Source organism: Phalacrocorax carbo, chromosome 12 (genome assembly GCF_963921805.1).
Source record: "Phalacrocorax carbo chromosome 12, bPhaCar2.1, whole genome shotgun sequence".
NCBI classification, from domain to species: domain Eukaryota; kingdom Metazoa; phylum Chordata; class Aves; order Suliformes; family Phalacrocoracidae; genus Phalacrocorax; species Phalacrocorax carbo.
Window position 1 is genome coordinate 22,931,963 of NC_087524.1, and position 22,352 is coordinate 22,954,314.

Genomic DNA, 22,352 nt, shown 5'->3' on the forward strand with positions numbered 1-22,352 from the left:
TTGAAAAAATACTGATAGTGCGCGTACACTTATGAACAGTTATTTGCAGTTAATCTTTGTTTTAGGAACAGCAGTTGGATGAAAAGGATGCCCGGCGTTTCCAACTTAAAATCGCTGAGCTGAGTGCCATCATCAGGAAGCTGGAGGACCGGAACGCGCTGCTGTCGGAGGAGAGGAATGAGCTGGTGAGTGCAGCGGCCACGTGCGGCGATGACGGCTTGTGAATGCGCTGCCAGGCCCACACCTTACCCCCAGAACAGAATCACAGACTGGTGGGGGCTGGAAGGGCCCTCTGGAGCTCACCCCGTCCCACCCCTGCTGGAGCAGGCACCCCCAGAGCAGGGGCACAGGGCCGCGTCCAGGCGGGGGGTGAATGTCTCCAGGGAAGGGACCCCACAGCCTCTCTGGGCAGCCTGTGCCCCTGCTCTGGCACCCGCACAGGGAAGGGGTTTGGCCTCATGTTCAGGGGGAGCTTCCCGTGTTCCAGCTTGTGCCCGTGGCCCCTCGGCCTGGCGTTGGGCACCGCTGAAAAGAGCCCGGCCCCATCCCCCTGACACCCACCCTTCAGATATTTATAGGCATTGATGAGATCCCCCCTCAGCCTTCTCTTCTCCAGGCTGAACAAACCCAGGTCTCTCAGCCTTTCCTCCCAAGGGAGATGCTCCAGCCCCTGATCCCCTTGGCAGCTCTGCGCTGGGCTTGCTCCAGCAGTTCCCTGCCCTTCTTGAACTGGGGGGCCCAGAACTGGACGCAGCCCCCGAGATGTGGCCTCACTGGGGCAGAGCAGAGGGGGAGGATAACCTCCCTCGCCCTGCTGGCCACGCTCCTTTCCATGCACCCCAGGACACCGCTGGCCCCCTTGGCCCCAAGGGCCCGGTGCTGGCTCAGGGTCACCTCGCTGCCCCCCAGCACCCCCAGGGCCTCTCAGCAGAGCCGCTCTCCAGCAGGTCCCCCCCAGCCTGTGCTGGTGCGGGGGGCTGTTCCTCCCCAGGGGCAGGGCCTTGCACTGGCTTATTTATTGTTTATTTAGCTTTATTTTCCCCTGTGCCATTTTGAAATCGTTGCAGGAGGACCTGGCTCCTCCTTACGCTCTGGGTTTGGCGGTATGCCACATTACACTCATCTTTGCTTACACAACAGTGGTTTCTTAGGATGGCATTAGCTGGAATTATTTTTATTTATTTTTATAATAAATACATTCCCCTCGTGGTATGCTTGTTGCACAGACCGAATACCTCATGAAGAAGAAAATATCTGCTTCCCAGTGGAAAATACCAAGAATTTTTTATCAGTTCTGCTTTGCATTAGGAGAAAATACTGCTAGTGTGGTAGTTAAAGAAAATTGTTAATGTATTTGATGAAAAATAACTGCTCCGGAGGTGTTAATTGTCTCTTTATCTTTCAGTTAAAACGTCTTAGAGAAGCTGAAAGTCAGTATAAGCCCATTTTGGACAAAAATAAACGCCTTAGTAGGAAGAATGAAGAATTGTCACATGCCTTACGTCGAATGGAAAATAAATTAAAATTTGTAACACAAGAAAATATAGCAATGGTAAGCCTCTGAATGCTCCAGAAAGAACATGTAATTTAGTACTCCCGGGGCTGAAGAATTCAGGCATCGTCCCAAGCCTGCAAGTTCGATAGGAAGCTTTCCCCCCTCTGGTGCTTGCTGAGGTGTTCTGCAGAGCACTGCTGAGTGGTCTGTGGCTTGAACATGTTTTGTTTTACATAAAATGTTTTATTTTAGCTTTAAAAGCAACCAGTTCTGAAGTAACTGAGGGAGCTTTGCACGTTTTGATCAGACCGCTCGGTCTCTGGCTACTCAGCTTCCACGCGAGCACAAACCACCGCACTGCTCCTTTGACTTTTGTGTCAGAATCACCTCATAATTCCTAGGAAATCAGCGCCTGTGACTCTTTTCCAGGTTTTTTAGTTGAATATTATTAGTGGGCGACCGCCGGTAGGAAGTAGCTGTGGCACTGCATGGCTGTAGGAGGGCTGGGGTCATCCCTGGGGCTGCTGCAGATCAAAAATAATGAGAGGAACCCGGAGAGAAGCGACATTGGCCCCAGCTCTCCAAATTCCTTCTCCACCCAGAGGAAGCCACACAGCCCTTGGCAGAACCAAAGAGCAGGTGCAGCTGAGTTGCTGCTAGCCCCTCTCTTTGGTGCCATGGCCCCCTGCCCGCTGGCCTCCCCGGTGACCACGAGCGTCACGCCTCAGTCTGAGGAGCAGGAGCACCCGCTGTGTTTGCACGCTAGCTGTGTCGCCCAGCCAAAGGGGAGCAGGACAGCGGCCAGAACAGCCATTAGATCGGCTGCATCGCTAGCTGTAAAGGGAAGGGTTGTGTACCGTCCCTTGGCAAAGCCTCCTGATCCTTTCCTCTTCCTCCCTGCGGGTTTCTTTTAGAGGCAAAGAGCTGGCACAATAAGGAGACCGAGCTCTTTAAATGACCTTGACCACAGCCAGGAAGAAAGAGAAGTTGATTTCCTGAGACTACAAGTTATTGAACAGCAAAATATCATCGACGAACTCTCCAAGGTAAGAGGTAATTCTGCCGCTCTCACACGAGGTTGCCTAAGGCCACAGAGAAGAACAGGAAGCCTAAGCAAGGGGTGCCTGGGGTTGGGTGAGCTGGCTGGCATGGCTCGCACCAGGGGAACACGGCAGCACTTCTATGATTACTAGTAACTGAAATGAATATAAGTTATCTGGGGCATAGTATTTGGAAAAATCCTTTCAACCTACATTGCGCTTGCGTGACAGAACCATTGCAGGACATCCAGCAGATATGCTGACGGCCGGGTCCCGCGCCTGCGAGAGAGGAGGTCAGGGCTCCTTTAGCTGGAGACAGCATCAGAGCTAAAGATCGCTGCCTACAAGGGGGGGATCCTGCACTCTTGTGTTTGGGGTTTTGCTTCTTTTTTAACATGTTCTCAGTCTTTGGAAAGAGAAAATACTGAAATCATAATACTCCTCAAGAAAACACCTTTTTTTTTTTTTTTTTTTTTTTTAAAGTCTGCACACTTACTGACATTATTTCACTCTTTTTCATTAGACACTGGAAACTGCTGGCTATGTGAAGAGTGTCATGGTAAGAATGACATTAACTTCATCCCCACCTTTGTATGCTTTAAATTGCTGTTCACAAAGAGCACGCAGGGTATAACAGTATATATTATCACTTACATCTCCATTCAGGCAGCAAGCTAACACAGTGTTTTTCTCAGCGTAGATGTTGTCAAAGGCCGAATCAGCAGAAGCTGTTCACCAGATAAAAAACTAGTGATAGTGGAGAGGAAAGCTCTGGTGAGAGGAAAGCTTTCTTTTCCACCACTAGAAAGACCTCAGAGGCAAAGGCCAGCGTGGTCCCCCTGGCCTGATGGCCGATAGCAAGTGTTCCCCATCTCTGGGACAGCTCTGCTGTCGTGGAATTGCATTTTTTTTAGTGTCTGATTACCACTAGCTTTGTCTCATCCATACCAGCATGTTCTCAGTCACTGCCCTTGCCCGACTCATCACTTTGTTCTTATCGGTAAATTTTTGTGAAGTTAAGCCACTAATATGTGTTGATAAAGTGTCTGCTGTTTGTTCTTCACTGCTGAGTGTGTTGTCAAGCAAAACAAGTGCTCCGTTTTCTTCTGTCACTGCTGTTAGGATCTGCCACTGGGCTGCGGGTAGTGGCACATTACTGAAGTCCCACAATGTCATCGCACCCTTATACCAGAGGGTTGAATTGAAAGATTACAGGGGTTTTCCCGTTACAACTTTACTCTGCAATCCTAAGGTTTGCCTTATATGCAGTCCAGAATAAAGGATTTTTTTTCAGTACTATAAAAAATTGACATGACTCTGTGAAGCGGGTCATAATTTCCACGGAACGGACAAACTTGCTGGCAGCAATAAACGCTCCAACCCTTTTTCAGAAGCACTGGGAACCTGCAGATCCTTAGAGAAATCCACTGAGGCTGAAAGTGCTGAGTTCAAACAGCCTCCGAATTTCACGCCGCTGGGCTGTTAGGTGTGTGCACCCTCCGGAGGGCCCTGACAGCCGCGGCACCGAGAGCCGAGGCGGGAGTCGGTCTTTGCTTCGCGCCCGTCGGCCAGAGCGGAGCCAGAGCGCGGGCTTGAATGCGCGCGCTCGCTCACGGGGCAGCTCCCAAGCGCGGCCTAAGCCGTCGCTGTGTCGTGCTGGTTGTAACCGGCTTTCTTTTGCTGTTTTGGTTTTCATCAACATAAAGAGCTACTTGTACACGGCAAACTTGGGGGATGTTGGGGTAAAGCTAACGTTTGACTGATGAAGGCACCGTTATCTGATGTTGAGGCGGTGGCCAGCGCTGACGTCGCTATTTCTTGGCTGCCTAATGACTACTAGTACCGACATAGTTGATTTAAGTAACGGCTCTCTGAAAACAGCTAACGTATGTATCTGATTCTTTCAGGAACGTGATAAGCTGTTGAGGTATAGGAAGCAAAGGAAAAAAATGACAAGAATTCCTAAGGTAAAAGGAAAGCTTGTACCGTGACATGCGGGTGGGCGTGCTGGCTCCCGGGGTGCTCCGAGCGCCTTGGAGCCGCGCAGGGGGAAGTCCTCCCCAAGGGTCTAGGAATGGGTCCTAATCTTAAATTTGGGTCCGAGGGCGTTCACAGGCAGCATTAGGATAATTCAGACAAGGTCTGGTAGGGGTAGGGGAACCGTTCGCGTTGCGCGTTACAGGCGTTGGCGCGCTCTGCAGTTTGTGTCCCGTGGGACTCCCGTGGTACGTGAGTGTCTTAAGACAAGACAGATTTTCTGAATTAACACGTCGCAGAATGATCTTTTGATAGCACTGCCTGAAAACATATGTAGGTTGTAAATAATTCATTATGGAGTTTAGTAACATGCAAAAATTGCTGATTACAAGGAGCAACGGTTAATGCTCAGGGAAAAAGAAAATGTTAGTTAATGAAGACTCAGCAGGGTGTTAATACAAATACTAACACTGTAATGACATCGTAAGGTATAATGTCGGTGACCTGAGAGCAAGCTGTGCTCTACATAGCAAGAATTTAGGCGGTGATGGAGCTAATGAATCTGTAAACAAGGAATTGCGGTCAATGTGAGAGAACTCCTTAACTCCTGTCATCCCGCAAATGGCAACCGGGCCTTTGGAGGAGAGTTACGTTTTGTCTCCTTCAAAAGTTATCAACTGCAAATACAAAAAAAAAAAAAAAACCAAAATCTAGAAATGTTTTTTGTAAATCAATGGTTTAAAATGTCCTTAAATCTGTGTTTGAAATGTCGCCTTTGACTTTCAAGCATGTAACAGTAAATCTTTTTTTACCAGCACTACCCTCATTCTTTTAAACAGAAACTAGATTTGAGTGGGAAGATCTGTTTCTTCAAACTGTAAAAACATTGCTGTGGTGATTAACTTCAAATTTGCAAGTAGAACATTTCTTGAAAAATCTAATTTTTCATGCTTCTTTGTGGTAATGACAGGCGGGACATCGTGGTGATGACGATGGATTAACACAGACGTTTCAGTGCACAACTCCCACCTCACACTGAGCTGAACACACAAAGTAAAAAGGGCGATCTGCCTTGGCTGGAGAAATCAGGACGTATTTTAAATGTATATAAAATACATTTTAAAATTTATTTTTTAAAATACATTTAAAAAAAGGCAGGGCTTTGAGGTTGCACCCATCATACCTAGTAACAAATACAGCAATTACATGGTTTGAATAGTTTTAGCTATCGTTAGAGCACTCCCATTGGGGCGAGAAAGCTTGACAGGATACATGTGAAGAGCCGGGTGGTTTTCAAAAACCGATAGAGAGAAAATTGCCAATAATCTGGAATTTAGGTTCCTCCGAAGGCACGTATGTTCAAATCCTACAGAGGCGCAGGGTTCAGCCAAGCGCCCAGAGCTGCGGCTCCCCCCGGTGCCGTGGGGCGGCGCAGCCCACGGCGCTGCTGCGGCGCGGCACGCCTGCGCCGGTGACGCCTTGTCTCTGTCAGAAGCCGGTTGTGGAGACGTTTTTTGGCTACGATGAAGAAGCTTCCTTGGAGTCTGATGGTTCCTCTATCTCGTACCAAACTGACCGGACAGATCAAACCCCTTGCACTCCTGAAGATGACTTGGAGGAGGTATTCATCAAAAATATGTGTTATTTTGTTTTGAAACCTCATTACTAATTTTAAATGAAACTCCTGGTCTGCTGTATCATTCATTAGTCACCTCTGACCATAAAATTCAACATTTATGTTAAATTTAATACTGTGCGTGTTGGTTAATATCTCTGGATCTCAAGCCTTCATTAATTTCACAACTTTTAGTCAAGCTGGAAATATTAAATCCTAAGAATATTAGATTTATAATGGGTTCGTAAGTTAGAGGCATAAAAAGGCTGAGGCATTGGATGACCTTAGGCAGATCTGTTCACGCGGAGAGTTACTGCAGGTTTGTGTACGTGTAGTTTGGCTCATCTCCTTCTATTTGTCCTTCTGACCTCAGCACAGAGTGCAGCCTTAAGCGATAAGGTTTGTGTTTCTGGAAGGAGAAGTAAGCAGCCACGTAAAACACCAGTCTCCAGAGGAGAGGCTGTCTCCTCGCCAGTATATCGAGGTTGTGACTTTTCGGGAGGCTCTGAATGCAGAGGGGCACAAAGTCAGCTGGTAAAACAAATAAAAGTGATTATTCCTGGTGTTTTGCAGGGCTTCCCTACAAACGCATTCCCGAGCATGTGTCAGATCACTGTAGCGTTACGTGTTTCTGGGTTTAACAAGAATCTTGTAATAAGCAAAAAATTGCTAACAATGACTTGCAGCCTTTTTGTGCTGCGCTGGCTGCATTCTTCATCTGCCATTTCACCTGTTTCATGAGTTGTAAATAGACCTGTTAAAAGGGAACCTGAAGGATTCCTATCTCCATCATACAAGGTACAGGACTGGTTACCAGGTGTGTGCTGCACTGCAGGGAATCTGCATGTATTTTTATATGTATAAGCCTATTTATTTTTCATTCCTGTATTGACTTTTTTTTCCCTGTTCAGATAGCACGAGGTTTATGCATGCAACCAGCAGTATCATTTCATTTCATGTCAAATGAAATATTCCGGTCAACCTGGCATGAAAGCAGTCAATGCTGGATATTGTAAGGAGAGTGAAGAAGATGAAGGGCTCTTTTCATGTTGATGTCACCATTTCTACAAGTATTAACTCTAGATTAGTGTTTTAATAATTAAGTGAGACCGTCAGGCTTAGCTTATTCTCCAGACTGGAAACCTTTTGTTGTTTCAAGATGGTTCTATTTTCACCTTTAAGCGCGATGACTTTGCCTGTTACAGTAATAAAGGGCGATTCGGTTGTTAGTGTGTCAGGTGGCAAGTTTTTGCCTTTCCAAGGCGGGGGGTATTATCTTTTTTTTCTATATTGCATTTTCTTGAAGTAAGCGTATGCAAGAGATGTTTAAGGGACAAAAGAGAAACAGTCTGAGGGCACATAAACAAGGTCCTTAGTATTGTGCTTCCCAAATTGCATTCTGAAACTAATAATTTTGGCACTTTTTAGGGGAAACAAACATAATCCACTCTTATAGTATTTCTTACTTTCAGTGCAGGAAAAAAGGGAACAGGTACAATGCATATTTGTTTTTAATTCCAGGGCATGGCCAAGGAAGAGACAGAACTGCGGTTTCGGCAGCTGACGATGGAGTACCAGGCTCTGCAACGAGCATACGCCCTATTGCAAGAACAGGTCGGAGGAACATTGGATGCAGAACGAGAAGTTAAGGTCTAAATGGCTTATATTACATGAAAATAAAGGACTGTGATTGTATGGGGGTTTCCAATTGTACTTGCTCAGGTTGTTTTCAAGCTACACCAGGGTCAGCCAGCCCCTCCAACATGCTGCTGGCCGGGAGTGCAGGGCAGGGGACCCAGCTGGGCTGGCTAAGGTGGGCTCTAACTCCAGCCAGCTTGTTCGGCATCCCCCACGAGGTGCTGCTTGGCTGGAGGAACCACCATTACCGTGGTTTAGTCTTTTCACCTCTGATCAGTTTAGGAGAAATTCAGAGAGAATTTATATGAGAAATACTTAAAATTAAGCTCTTTCTCTATAAAAATCTAGGACAGATAGCCTTAAATATATAAGACTTGGTATTTAATTCCTTCTGGATTCTGTGAGATTATGTGATTCCTCATAAAATGTTTAGATGGTTTATAGCCGAGATTCTTGTTCTTAATTAAATTGCAAAGTGTCCTATGCTATTCTGCCTGCCTCACACAGCCCACGTGGCTTCAAACATCTGGCATAAAGTGCTACATTTATCATGGGTATGTTGTATATTACAAGGAGCTGGCAGGACTCACCATGCACAGAATGTGAGGGTGACAAATTCTGTTCTGAGCTAACAGTTTGGAGTTTAATAGGAGCATTGTAACTGCAAAGTCTGTTGTATGAATGTGTGTGAGCCACACTTACAGTAGTTCAAGGTAAGGATGACAACGCTGGGAGATGATACCCTCATCCTCCAACCTGGTGCCTGCGGTGGGGACACCTCCGGCAGCTGGGGCACAGCACCACGTACCACCACGCTCTGACTGTCCCGACCGCGGGCACTTCCCTGGCCCCAGTTAGGCATAAAACAAACAGCCAAATCCCTCTAGCTGAAGTCCATCGTTACGATAATATTTTGGCTTTCCAAACTATACAACTAGTCTGTTTTTCTCCCACTGAATAGTGCCAAGAATTAACTTCTCATTTCACCACTGCCCCCACTGGTGCGTACCTCTCAGCCACGCAGATTTTGCAGCAGCCCGTGTCTCCCAGCCACCTCCCCGTTTGGCAATCGCAGACCATCTCGCTCTTGCTGAATGCTCAAACTCCATTAAAACCACCGTTCCCAGAAGCGCGCGCTCGGCTCTGAAGTGTTAGGGGTTGCACATGTAAAGAAAATTGTAATGAAACGAGACATGCCCAACTTGAAAGGTGACTTGATTTTTACTTTTTCCATAGTGAGACAAAAAGGGAGAACAGTGCAGGTAACGCAGACAAATAAGATCATTTTTGTTATAAATAACAAGATAAATAGCAGATAAATGGTTCGAGGAAATAAAATGTTCTGTAAAACAGTATTTAATTAATAAAACAGCTAATAATAGTTACATTCATTCTCCAGAAAACACATGTTGGAAGGTGGTGTATATTTAAATGAGCATAAAACTACAAGTATGGTAAAAAATTACCCACAATACAGGAAGACCATAGGAGCGGGTACTAAATGCATAAGGAGGAGCACAGTTTGCCAGGTGGTAACATAACGTACGTAGGGTTGGTTCTGAGCTTTTTAGCTCGTCAAAACTTTAAAGGAATCAGGTGTGCCCAGGATTGTGGCATAATCATTTTCATTTGTCTCCATGGAGAAACGAACGCTTGCATTACGCTGGCTTTTTTAAACACCTTGTTCTAGAACAGGGCAGGCTGCTCGCTGCAGGCTGTCCTGACCAGCTGTCAAAGGCCACTGATATTGTGCTGTCCTACTGTCTGCCTCGTGGGGTGCTGTTTATTTGTTAAAACTATTTCATGTTTCAAGTATTTTCTGTACCTGTGTTAGCTTTTGTCTTTTTCAGAAAGTTTGATTTATTGTTTTTTTCCTTTTCCCTCATATCCTACAGACACGTGAGCAGCTCCAAGCAGAAATACACCGATCTCAGGCTCAGATAGAAGACCTGGAGAAGGCCCTCGCTGAGCAGGGGCAGGTAACGCATGCGGCCAAACACCGGCCCTTTCGCCAGCCTTCGTGCTGGGGGCGGGAGGGGGCTCTAGGAACGTGCCCGTTCGTGTTACCACATAATACCGCGGATGCTAGTGCGTGTGTATGTACGTATAGAATGATCCTGACGCGACTTTTCAGTAGCTGTTTCATTTCATACAAAGCAGACGTTGCAGGGGAGCAATGACGGTCCCTGTTGACGTGTGCTGTAGTGACCTACCCTGCACGACCCCCATCACCACTGCACCCCTGATTCAGGAGACGTTAATGCAACCCTGCCAAGTACTATTTCAATAAATGCGTCAATTTATTGAAAAGAAAGCACTTGAAACTGGCTAGACCACGTGTATTAAGGGGAGTCAGGCATGCAAGGGCTATTGAAAACCCCACTCTCCCCATCTGCATGCATTAATACCTCAAACATCAGTCCCCAAAGCCCTGCATCCCCGTCAGTGCCTACATGCCAACTCCTGAAATCAGCACCCATTAAAGCCCCAGGTACCATTGCTGATCTCAGCCTTAATGCCTCCCTGGAGGGAACAGCAGGCGATGCCGGCGTGAAAGGGTGTGTGATGCGCAGAGGTTACAGCAAGGGAAAGCAAAGGTCAGCTGCTGAAGCAGTGCCTGGATCCTGTACGTGTCCAGCTGTGAAGTCAAACCGGGTGCGGTATATCTGCAGGACACTGAGAATGGCTCTGCGCAGCGGAGAGGAAATGAATTCCCGTGCTCATTGGCACTGCCTGACGTCCCAAAGCACAGGCTCTGCTTGGCATCCAGCTGCCAGCCGCGCCTGTTAGTGCTCCTCTATCCCTCTGCTGTCCCTAGCCTGGAATTGCCTGTTATTTTATTCTGCATCTCCTGAAAATTCAGTGAATCACTAAGTGACAGGTCAGCTCCCTTATCAATTTGAAGATGCCTATAAATGCTGAGAAAGTATGATGATAGAGAGAGGGAACAGTTGTGTTAGGCAAGAAGTTGGTCTACTTTAAAATCTCACAGATTTTACCAGTATTTTTGATACCTGGGAGAAAATGGGGAAAGTAAAATAAAAGAATAATACTTATTTTCTAACTAAATGTTTGCTTAGTGAATGTAAAAGTAAGCCTTCCCTGCCAGCAGCTTTCCTTGTAGCTCCACAAGATGCTACGTGTGAGAAAAGGGAGCAAAGCAGGTGTTAAATTAGAAAGTGATTAAACATTTCAAGGGAAGGAAGAAGTGCACGGCACAGGCCGTGTATTTTTGGCAAACACAAAGTGGTTCTCATCATGTGAAAACCTTTGCTGTGGATGCTGTCTTTACATTCAGACTAAACTTGTGTATCAGGGGTATTTGAAGCAGTTCGTGTAGTTCACTGTGCAGCCTGTTCATGCACTAGGTTGTCGAATCATCTCAGTCATTCTTTCAAAAAGGATTAAGCTGAAATACAATTGAATAATCTAAGAAACTACACCCTAGGAAATTTAGTCTAACTGATTAACATGAAGCACATCACATTCAACCAAACATCTGTCGAGCTCTGCCTTTTTCATCCCATCAGGCATTACTAAGATGCCTTATTTTTGATGTGTTAAAGGCTCGCACTTGGTAATTTTCATTTCTGAATTCACTGCAAGGCGCCTGCTTTTGCTCAACTGGCTCATTCCAGGCTGCCTCAGCAGTCTGTTACCTCGGCCTGACCTGGAGATCTCACTCTGCAAAGCCAGCCCCACTCGAGATCTTGCCACCGCGGCTTTCGGTGGGTGACGTTCAGCCCCTGGCACAGAGCGCGTTGTGCCCCTGGCTGCGGCGCGCCCTTTGGATCGCAGCCCTGAGGTCCACGTAAACACCATTCGCACACATTCGCCTCGCTACTGTTAGAAGATGCTCCCCCGTGATGTTCCCCAAACAGAAAAGGCATCACGGTGCTGGGAGTTTCTGCTTCCCTGCCTGCAGACCGCGCTCAGGAACATAAAATGTTTTTTGAGAACTTGAAAATAATACTGTCACTTCATCGTTACCTTTCCAGTCTAACCTCTTATTATTGTGAACCGTACTGATAAATAATGTTCTGGGCTTTGCGGCTTTTGTACATCCATTAAACTAAGAAATTAGTTTCAAAATAAGGTTTATTTTTCCTAGCCTTCAGAATTATGTCATTTATATTCAGGATAACTGAAATGTAATAGTAACTGTATAGCTAGAAATATCCCTTTTAATGCAAACCAATCTTCTATCTGAAAGCGGTTTTGTAATCATTGGAGTGTTTCTGTTCCATTTGTATACCACAGACTGTTAAAATAAGACAGAAGGGTGAGGTTTTGTGTCATAGGAAATAATGGAATTATAATTTCATATGCGATATTATTCTGTCCCTCTTCTCTAGATGTGTGGTTTAATGAAATACTTGCTACTGTGTTTGTGCTAACCATTGCCAGCTTCACCTACAATATTGGTCACTTCTTTTTCAAGGACATGAAGTGGATTGAGGAGAAGCAAGCATTGTATAGAAGAAATCAAGAACTGGTAGAAAAGGTGTTCAATGTTTCTATCTCTATTATTCAAATAATATTTGTAGCTTAAGGAATGCAGAAGGTACAATATTTTGATCTCTATCACACAGCTCTACTGGAAATGATTAATATATAGTAACAAAATCCTTACAGTCCTGCCAGAAAAAGTAGTTTTCTGGCGTGCCTTATTGCCCAAAAAAACATCCGGCTGTGAGGTTGTGTGAAGACGTGGTTGTGGGGAAAAGCCCCGCGCTCCCCCGGCGCTGGTGCTGTGGTCCCTGCTCGTGCGGACCCCGGGGGTGGGCTCAGGCCCTCGGCGTTCGCACCGACCCCGGCACTTCCCCGGCGTGGCCGAAGCGCGGCGGATCTCGGGAGATGCTGCAAACAGGGCTAACACGTGTTGCTTTGTTTTTGCAGATAAAGCAAATGGAAGCCGAGGAAGCTCGCTTAAAACATGATGTCCAGGATGTTAAGGATCAAAACGAGCTCCTGGAGTTCAGGATCTTGGAGCTTGAAGTGAGCACGTGTTGCAGCCGTGGTCCTGCCTGCCTGCCCACCCTGGGCCGTGCGAGCCATGGCCGGCACCGCGGCTTTGGGAGCTCACCCACGTTTACCCTAAAGAGCTGCATTGCACTGAAAGAGACCCAAGGGTTTGGTACAAAATGCTTATAAAAGAGAAAAAAAAAACCCGGACACCCAGAGATCAATGCTGGTATTCTTGAGAGGTTGTTCTGGCAGTCTTACTACTTCAGTAATTTTAAGATCCAGAAGACTGGCTCATGATGTAGATACACATTTTACTATACTCCATCTGTTCTGAAAGTACAGAGAGACAAAACCAGAACAGATCGTATGTGGGAAAGAAAAAGGAACTTTTTTGCACTGCCAAAAATTATTGCAGTGTTTCACCTCTTGGTAAACCTGCAGAGGAGGCATCACATGGCTTAGATGGCTCTGTTTACTCCACTGAGCCTTCTGTTTTCAATGTCATTGCCTGTATAAACAGAATCTATACTCTAATCTTGGAAACTGTTTTCCAAATTCTCCAAAGAGAGCTTAACAAAACAGCCACTTGAAATAAAAATTTAAATGCTGTTTATATTATACTAGGTATAAACGTACGGTTTTGTTCAAATGTATTATGCGGTCGAAATAGTAGGTAAGTGGTCATGTGAAGAAGCATGGTGGGAAGATACTGGTGCTGTTAATATGTACGTCTGCCCTGCTTTGCTATGAGGTGGAGGTCTTCCCTGTCAGCCCTGAGCACCCTCGCAAAAGCACATGGTCTGGCCGGAGGAATGGTTCTTGCTCCTGGCTGCTAGCGTCCATAGCTCAGGGTGCGGGAGGAAGGGCTGCTGCGCACCCAAAATAAAGCCGCGCTGCCGTAGCGTTGCTTTGCAATGTGGTCCGTTAGAGAGGGCCTCTTTCGAACTGTATTTATCAAGTTCCTGGTGAAGCTGCCGTTTGTGACATACTGTAGTAAGTAACCAAGCAATTATTGTCGTTTCAGGAGAGAGAAAGACGATCGCCTGCCATCAACTTCCATCACGGTCCTTTTACAGAGGGGAAAAGCCCTCTCCAAGTGTACTGCGAGGCAGAAGGTGTAACAGTAAGGGATTCTCGTTTCGTACTTTCCTTTCCCCAAACAAAGTCAGAGGCTCTGTTCTGACTCCTGGTTTTCCATTTCTCTCTTCTTAGGACATAGTAGTAGCAGAGCTGATGAAAAAATTGGACATTTTAGGGGATAACGCCGTAAGTGTATGTTCCTTTAATAAATTGTGCATGCTTTGGTAAATATTTGTCCTCACGTTAAGCTAGCAAAGCCTTCTTGGTTTGCTACTGCACAACCTGTCCTCCCTGTTGTCAAAGTGCCGGGCTACGAGCTAAGCATTTTCTGGCTTTTTAAGATTTTGTTAATAGCCTTCTGACCAGTGCTGCGTGGGATCTTGGTGTCACAACATTGCTGTTAAATTTCCAATGATTTGGAAAATATTTTGAAACTTTGGGGCGGGGTGGGGGGCGGAGGTCGGTTCTGGCCACTGTTCACACACGGTTTGTTTATTTGCTTACTCTGCATTTGCTTTGCTTTTGCATTTTAGCAGCTGTGTGTATTAATTCTGTCTGATAACCCACAAACCTTTGACAGTAATCAGGCTATTAAGCAAAAAGTTACAACAACAGCATGAAAAGAAGAAACAAATAATAATTCCTCCTTTATCAGATGGAAGTGATTAATTATGCCTATAGTTATGTTTACAGAAGATATATATGCCCTTGTGTGTCTTTCTCCTGTACTCCCATCTACCAGCGGAGCCCCAGAGCTCCCGTGGCTGCGAGGGGCAGAGGAGAGCAGAGGGTCTCGCAGAGCCCTCCTCCCTGGAGAACCCCGCTGCAGACATCGGGTCTGCAGAAAGGTCCCCCACCCTCACGGCTCCTCAGCGGAGCTGCCCCGGCTCTCCCCTGTGCCTCGCACAGCTCGGGTACGGGCGAGAACGCCGCCCCCCGGGCCGTGGGGCAGCCTGGAAGTACCTCCTGTCCACCCCTCGGTTAGGCCTGCTGGGTCGTCACATCTCCACCGTCCCCAGCCTCTGACATCTGCGTGCTCTGCCCCACAAAATCAAGCCAGGAGTTAGTGGAGGAGCTGAAACACATTGAAGCAATTAATAAGCTTCACCACTGCTGCAGTTAATGCTATGCGCAGTGGCAGAAATACAAAGAATCCTAAAATCTTCTGTGTGCAAAGAATTAAAAAAAGATACATATAAGCCTAATCACCAATGAGCTAAGACTGACCCTACTGATGTGTAGAAAAGCAATACCTATTAATCTGCTAATGCCTGTGCTAATGTTGGCTTCAGTGGCATTGTTAATGTCAGGTTAGTCCCGTGCAGCGTCCCGAACAGGCAACTTGGAGGCAAACAGGAACAGAAAAGTGATACCTTTTCTCACATTTTCTATTCCCTTTCTTGGCTTCTTTACTTATATTAATGATCCTTAGTCTATAATGTCATTTTCTCCTGGTTTTTTTTTTTTCCTATTACGTACAACCAGGTAATTCCAGGTGCAACACAAGGGGCAGTTCTCAGTTCTCACCTCAGATAGCTTTAAGATAACTGTAGACTGTTATCACTCAGTTTTTTCTTGTTTTCACATTTAACACCGCAGACTCAGCCACCGATGGCAGACCCTCCCCCGTGGGTGCATGTCGTCATGTCTGGCTGTTAGGGAGCGTGGGAAAGTGAACCCAAGTCCTGCCTGTGTGCCGGTGACTCCATCCTTTACTGCACATTTTCTCACTTGCATTTCAGTAAAGCCTGCTGGCAGCTTCTAGCTGCTTCCTGCTGAACTGTCACGAGTCAAATACTGCTCTGAGGGAGGCAGACCCAGAGACAGCACCGTAGGAGCAGGGCAGAAGCACAGGTCAGAGGGGTGCAGCCCATCCCTGCAGCCTACGGGGTCGCTGGGGACGGGCGCAGAGAGAGGGGGCTGAGGAGCACAGATGCTCTCCTCTTCCCACCAACAGGGGAATCAGGTCAGGGGATAACCCACAGAACAGGAAAGGACACCGTTAATATTCTGGGTGGATGGTTTCGTTTTTAATATAACATAACTTGTTTTAAAAAATTACTTACATTTATGGAAGAGACAATTTTCAGGGCCCCTCAGGACAGGTCTCCTCCCATCCCTGACAGAGAGCACTTCCCCTCTCCCCAGCCACGTGCATTAGATTCAAGTGCACCGTAGTCACCCCTCTTACCAACTTCCTAATTACCCCGTGGGAATGGTAACACACGGAGACTGGCCCGTCCTCCTGCTCCTGGAGGCAGCGTGTCAGACTCGGCTCTCTGGATCTGAGCAAACACGGGCCACAAACTAGAAGGATGCGCTTCTGCTACTGGAGACGTGGCCAGAGACAGGCTGAGGTTTGGGATGAGGTGAAAACGTGGTTTCAGTGCTTTCATTGAAAAAAACAAATCAAAACAAAAAACCCAAAACCACAAAGCAACAAAAACTCCCAAAACATGAAAACCTAACATCTTAACAGGCGTTTTCCAGAACCACGACTTCTGGCTGTGCAGGATAGGGATTGTGTATTAACCTACTGTGCATATAATGGAACAGAGAGGACTTCAGATTGCATCTCTTCACTTAATGGCACGTTGTGCTAAGCTTGGTTTTGTCTTGTGTAACTGTGTGTTTATTCCCTGTTGGGAAAAAATCGATCCAGTGTCAACACCTTTTTTTTGGTAAATGTGGGAATTTTAGAAGAATTAACTCTATGTGTGATAACAATTCAGCATGAACAGTTACAGTCGTTTTTACGACAGTGTTGCATTGCAATACTAATTTTTTTTGCCTTAGCTTATTGTTCCTCGAACGTATTTAATTTCATATTTATTTAACACAGCAGTAGCCCAGGTAGTGGATTAATAACAAGACACTGGGATTTGTTGTAATTGTATTCTGCTTTTGGCGCAGAATCTGACCAACGAAGAGCAAGTAGTTGTCATACAAGCAAGGACAGTTCTCACATTGGCTGAAAAGGTAATTGCAACTGCATCACTCGTCAGTAAACGCGTGTCCTGAAAGCACCTGACCCTCTCAGAATAGCTCACTTCAAGTCACTGGTGATGTCAATGACAGCTGCATCACAAAAGGCCCTGATTCTTTATGTGGAATCCCGCTTACGCTCGTTTTTGTCAAAATAAAGGTAACGTTCAGGCAGTGCACACAGACATCGCTTATTGTAAAATGTCACTTAATTAGCAAAAGGATGTTAGAAGGTAAACGGCTGGGCTTTGAAATAATGCTCTTTCCACCACCAGTATACATAAAAGAAAAGATGTAATAATAAAGTTAATTTTCCCTCTTTTATTTAGTGAATTTAAATAAGTACTTGCAGCGTGTGCTGACACACCCTAAGGTCGCAGTGAAAGCTGAATACGCAGGCACGCTGCCGCTGCTCTTTAGGCTTACGCACCGGGTCTCTGTTTTTGTGCACAGTGGCTACAGCAGATAGAGGTGACGGAGTCTGCGCTGCAGCAGAAGATGCTGGATCTAGAGAATGAAAAGGTACCGCGAGGCGCGGGGAGCGGACCGGCGGGAGAGGCAGCAGGAAGGGCCGCCGCGTCAGGCGGCAGCCGTTGCTCTCACTGCCTCCTCCTTGTGTCCCCAGGAGCAGTTCAGCAAGCAGAAGGGCTACCTGGATGATGAGCTCGACTTCAGGAAACAGTCCTTGGACCAAGCTCACAAGGTGAGGAAAGCCAGTCTTGACTGAAATATGCCATCTTGATTACCTTACCTTGTGTGATGCACGTTCTCTGTAGAAAAACTTTCTGCTCCTGGAGCGACCCGAGGACTAAATAGGCTGAATTTTAAACAAACCATCTATGCCCTGAGCTAACAGTGGGTTCCTTACAAGCCAAGTTCCTTGTGTTCGCGTGGTCCGTGCAAGATTAGCACCTAAATACTGATTTATTAAACACAAATTGGAATTTAGCCGAGGTTTTGGTAAATGACTGATAAGAAAATGGTGTTTTGAGTAATTTCTCTTTTCCTTCCAAAATAGAGATTTTGACCTAGACATTTCCTTAGATCTTAGATTACAGCCTCTGTAGCCAAAGCAGCAGGAGGAATTATGTGATTCTGAAAATGTGAAATGAAACTGCTTTTAGGTCACGTTCAGCATTAGCTGCTCCTGACCCATTTCAACCATCTCTTCAGTCATCAGCTGTCGTGTTTCCTTCAGGTAGAGAAAAGTTCAGTATATACTGATGAAAGACATAAATGCATAGATTTTCATATCAATTTATCTCATTCTTTCAGTTCCATTTAAATCCTGAGCACAGTTACACTTTCTGAGAAGCAATAAGTATTTGTGCCTCTTTTCCTGGATACCTATTACCTACTTGTATCTCAAACCATTTGGGGGAGCTTTTGCTCAGTACACTTTCTGTTCCTGTACGGATGATATTTAAGACTGATTTTGCCAAATGCTGCGCTATATCTGGAACCAATGTCTATGCACAGTGGAAACCCTGGAAAGTACACAAGCCCCTCTCACCTGCGGTCCCAGCCCTAATGCCAGCTCATCTCCTGCAGCCTTGAGCTGTTCTGAGAAGCAGTTTGGTGCAGCCAAAGGCTGAGCCTATAGGATTAATCTTCAGAGATAAGCCCTGAGAGACATGATCCTCTAGGTCTTGGCCAAGTTCTGAAACAGACACATAAATCTGAGTATGCGGAAACTTGCAACAGCAGCAGAGTGGGAAAAATTGTGTGGCATCACTTAACCCCTGGTAACATCAATGACTCTGCGGGAGAGCTCCGCCGTGGAGCCGTGGCTGTCTATCAGGGCGTTACTCGGCAGCCCTGCGGCTCATGGCCAGCTCACTCTCCATCTATGAGATGGATCTCCAGTTCCAGGATCCCGAGTTTACCACAGGGTCCAACAACTACATGCTCCTTGGCTCTGCTGATTGTGGAGAAGGAACAAGCGTAATGGATGTGTTCCAGCCCGTGCAGAAGTAGCTGAGGGTTATTTGCATCTCCTGTATTCTTTGAATGCATCATGCGAGTGTCCCCAGGCAAAGCGATGGGCTTTACTCCCAGGCACAAATGCAGCCTGAAAGCAGAAGAAAGCTTTGTTCTGCCCTGAAATCCGAGTGGCAAAAGCTCTTTTGATTTCTATAATTTGTTTCACTTCCATGTTTCCTTTGTGCCCCCTGAGATGAGGAGCCGCTAATCTTCCCCCGCTAACTACAGCCAACAAGATTACCAGCTGTAACTGCTAAGCTTCTGCACGGTTTTCACTCCCTTTGGTTGCTGGCGGGAGGTTTTGCTCCGAGAAGGACTTGCCTCCCACAGAGACTCCTGGCACTGCTGCTGGGCTCGAGACCGTGAATTTCCCCACGCTCCTCTTTCTTCACAAGTCAGTGTAATCAGAGAGGGATAACGGTTGTATAATGAGGTTTGGGGCCCAAGAGAAATCCCTGTTTCAGATAACAGCGTGTTGTTGAGACAGTTATGGTTAGCAAGGGTGTTGGCATTATTTTTAAAAGTGAAAGCAGATTCTTCAGAGATCTGATCTGATCTTCCCCACAGAGATATCATGGTTGTTGTCTTTCAGTTACCATCAGTACCCGTAACCCCTGCCACGACGCTATTATTCTTGTAAAGGCTTGTATTCTTCTGCCCTGACTCTGCTAAGACATAGTAAGGAAACACCACCAGCAGCCTCAGGGGGAAAAACTTGTTGATTTTGAATTGAGCTGAATTATCACAACAGACGTCTATGGCATTTGCAAACGGCCCGTGTCGAGGTTCAAGCCGCGCTGTTGTGGCTGTCCCGTTCTGAAGCCGCGGAGAGCTCCGCAAGGTTCAAACCCCACTGTTGCAGTCACGTTCTCCAGAGGCCAGAGAGCGCTGCGAGACACCACCAGCCTCGGAGAGGCTGCGCAAAGGTGCATCCTATCCTTGCCTGCTTTGTCTCTTGCTCTGTATCAAACTTGCTGGAAAAGATTTTGTCTTGTTTTTGGCTTGCATGAAGAAATAGCATTCATCTTGGACGTTGAAGCAGAAGACATTATCTGGCAAGGTCACCTGCCCTAGGAGGGTACCAGGCTCCGCGGCCCTGCAGAAGGGTCACCAGTGTTTTTCCTGCACACCTGTATCTCAGTAAATCTGGAGGGTTCATCCATCTTTGTGCAAGAGACGTTTTCTGATGCAGTGACGGAAAGGCTCTGCAGCCCGAGACTGCAGGAACAGAGCCCAGCTACCAGATATATCTTTCTTGAGCATAAAGCCTCTTGGATCTGACAGCTCTGCCAGAGGAAGTGCTGGAAACACCTTCACCTTCATTTTAAGCTAGTTGGGACAAAATGCCACAAGCACACACAGGGAGTCATTCCTTTCTGGCAGGAGTATGAACCGGTGCTGCCGTATCCTCTGCTGCTGCGAACAGAATAGCTGGGAAAGGTGAATTGAGAGAATGAACATTACATTTTAAAAATACCTGTAACTCACAAAATTAGGTTTTTTTGAACCTCTTTCCTTCTTCCCTCTTCCCTCTTCCCTTGTCCCTCATCCTTCATCCCTCGTTCCTCGTCCCTCTTCCCTTTCCTTTTCTTCCTTTTTTCCTTTTGCCTCTGCTCCCCACAGCCATCTCCCCATCTCCAGAAAGGAGAAGCTGACACCCATCTATTTTTTGAGCGGCAGACTAGGCTGGGCCCAGGGGCCGTCCCAGTTCCAGCAGTGCTGCTCAGAGCCCCACAGGATAAAAGCAGCCTGAAGTATTTTCCCCCTGGCCTGAGCTTTCTGCACTGTCCTGTGTGGGAGGCTCAGCACAGCCCCCCTCCTCCTCCCATTGCCTCACCGGGGTAGGATTTTCAGTTCCTCACAAAATCCTCATCCGACCAGAGACAAGGTCAAGCTGACAGCCTTATATTGTTTTTGATTAGCAAATTCTGGAATTAGAAGCCATGCTCTATGATGCCCTGCAGCAAGAAGCTGGAGCCAAAATTTCCGAACTTCTTTCAGAAGAGGAGAAAGAGAAACTGAAGAGTGCCGTAGAGCAATGGAAGCGGCAGGTGATGAGCGAGCTCCGGGAGAGGGACGCCCAAATCCTGCGAGAAAGGATGGAGCTCATTCAACACGCGCAGCAGGTAGGTGCCGGTGCACGGGCGTGCTGAGCCTTCGGGTGGGGCGGTCCCTCAGACGGAAACGTAATGAACTTGTGAGCACCGGCCTCTCCTCATAGAGCTGTACCAGAAGTGGCTGGTCCTGGGGCCAGATTTCGATCTGCCTTGGATAATCCCTGCAAACTGGGCATTTTCATTTTCGTGAATTTGGCACGCGTAGTGATGTTCACGGAGGACTCATCTACAGCTTAAACCCCAATTTATTTTTTTTTTTAGAAGCACAGCACATACAATTTATAACTCCAGAAATAATGCATCTTCTGGGTACATCTGTATTTGGTTGGTTAATAAATATTTTTTTATTTGAAATCTGACAGAGAATTAAAGAGCTAGAAGAAAGAATTGAAGGCCAAAAAAGACAAATAAAAGAGTTAGAGGAAAAGGTAAGGTAATGCAGATGAAACAGTTATTGTATGTGCACATGACCGTATATTCATTTCACCTTGGCTAAGAAAGCAACCTTATAAAAAGTTTGTGTTCGTTAGTGCAGTGAGCTGATGTGGGAGCGCTCCAGGAAACCATTTTGCATTTGCATTAGTCCCTCTGAGAAGGAAAGGCTACCAGCTTAAAGTGACTCCTTCCTTCTGTTAATCCCTCAGTAAAGTCTGAAGCACAGGACTTGGCAAGGATGGAGGGGTCCATCTGCCCTGGGAAGGGAGTGATGGAGAGCTGCTTGATGGCAGAAGGCTGAGGTCTCGCAGGTGCTCCGGGGCAGGAGCCAGGGATCTTTTCTCCCTCCCATCTCCAGCATTTGCATGTGCAGCTGCTCTGACCCGCCTTCCCAGAGGGAACAAGGAGGCTCCCCCTCCTCTCCGTACCTGCAGCCGCAGCAGTCACTGTCATCGAGCTATCTCCAGTCAAGCCATAACTGTTGCATTTTACCCCAAAATTACCCTTCATCTGAAACCACCTACTTCTAGTGAAGTTGCCATGGGAGAACTTGTTCAGCTACAACAGGGACTGAGCTGGACTTTCATCTGAAAATAAACTCAAACCTTAGCAGTGTGGGTTTGGGTTTTTTTTGAGGTATCAGAAGAATTCAGCTAATTTTTTTCCTGCCCGTTTTTCCTGAGCCCTTGGCTGTCACTGGGCTGGGCTCCGCTGGGGCAGGAGATGACGCTCATCAGCCCGAGAGTTGCCGGGCTCTGGCTGAGCTGAGCCCTGAGCCCTCAGAGCTTACTTCACACCTTATATTTCTTTTCAACTGAGAGTTTTGTTGCACTCTGTCTGTAACCACAGCTTATTTCTCAGCTAAACACACTGTAAACTCTTATTCTCTTTCTTCTCTTCCATTTTTTCCTCTCCTCCCTCCCCTTTTCAGTTTTTATTTTTGTTTTTATTTTTCTCTTTAGCTTTCATTCTTTGGTCATAGTCCTTCAGGCCACACACAAAAGGTAAGCCCTTGGATC

General features: G+C 46.6%; 1 protein-coding gene across 20 annotated transcripts in view; it reads left to right on the forward strand.

Moving 5' to 3' along the window:
- Positions 1-22,352, forward strand: part of JAKMIP3 (Janus kinase and microtubule interacting protein 3) — a 107,127-nt gene that overhangs the window by 63,681 nt on the left and 21,094 nt on the right. For 4 of the 20 annotated variants that reach the window (XM_064464408.1, XM_064464405.1, XM_064464417.1 and 1 more), the window contains 18 exons: positions 66-185; positions 1,406-1,552; positions 2,410-2,541; positions 3,059-3,094; positions 4,443-4,502; positions 6,005-6,133; positions 7,649-7,777; positions 9,661-9,744; positions 12,207-12,269; positions 12,665-12,763; positions 13,758-13,856; positions 13,946-14,005; positions 16,727-16,792; positions 17,252-17,320; positions 17,424-17,501; positions 20,704-20,907; positions 21,261-21,326; positions 22,296-22,337. In XM_064464408.1, coding sequence (XP_064320478.1) covers positions 66-185; positions 1,406-1,552; positions 2,410-2,541; positions 3,059-3,094; positions 4,443-4,502; positions 6,005-6,133; positions 7,649-7,777; positions 9,661-9,744; positions 12,207-12,269; positions 12,665-12,763; positions 13,758-13,856; positions 13,946-14,005; positions 16,727-16,792; positions 17,252-17,320; positions 17,424-17,501; positions 20,704-20,907; positions 21,261-21,326; positions 22,296-22,337 — 1,683 coding nt within the window. Of the gene's footprint in view, positions 1-65; positions 186-1,405; positions 1,553-2,409; positions 2,542-3,058; positions 3,095-4,442; positions 4,503-6,004; positions 6,134-7,648; positions 7,778-9,660; positions 9,745-12,206; positions 12,270-12,664; positions 12,764-13,757; positions 13,857-13,945; positions 14,006-16,726; positions 16,793-17,251; positions 17,321-17,423; positions 17,502-20,703; positions 20,908-21,260; positions 21,327-22,264; positions 22,338-22,352 lie in introns of those variants that run through there. The other 16 variants (XM_064464414.1, XM_064464421.1, XM_064464415.1 and 13 more) reach the window with 13 other exon arrangements.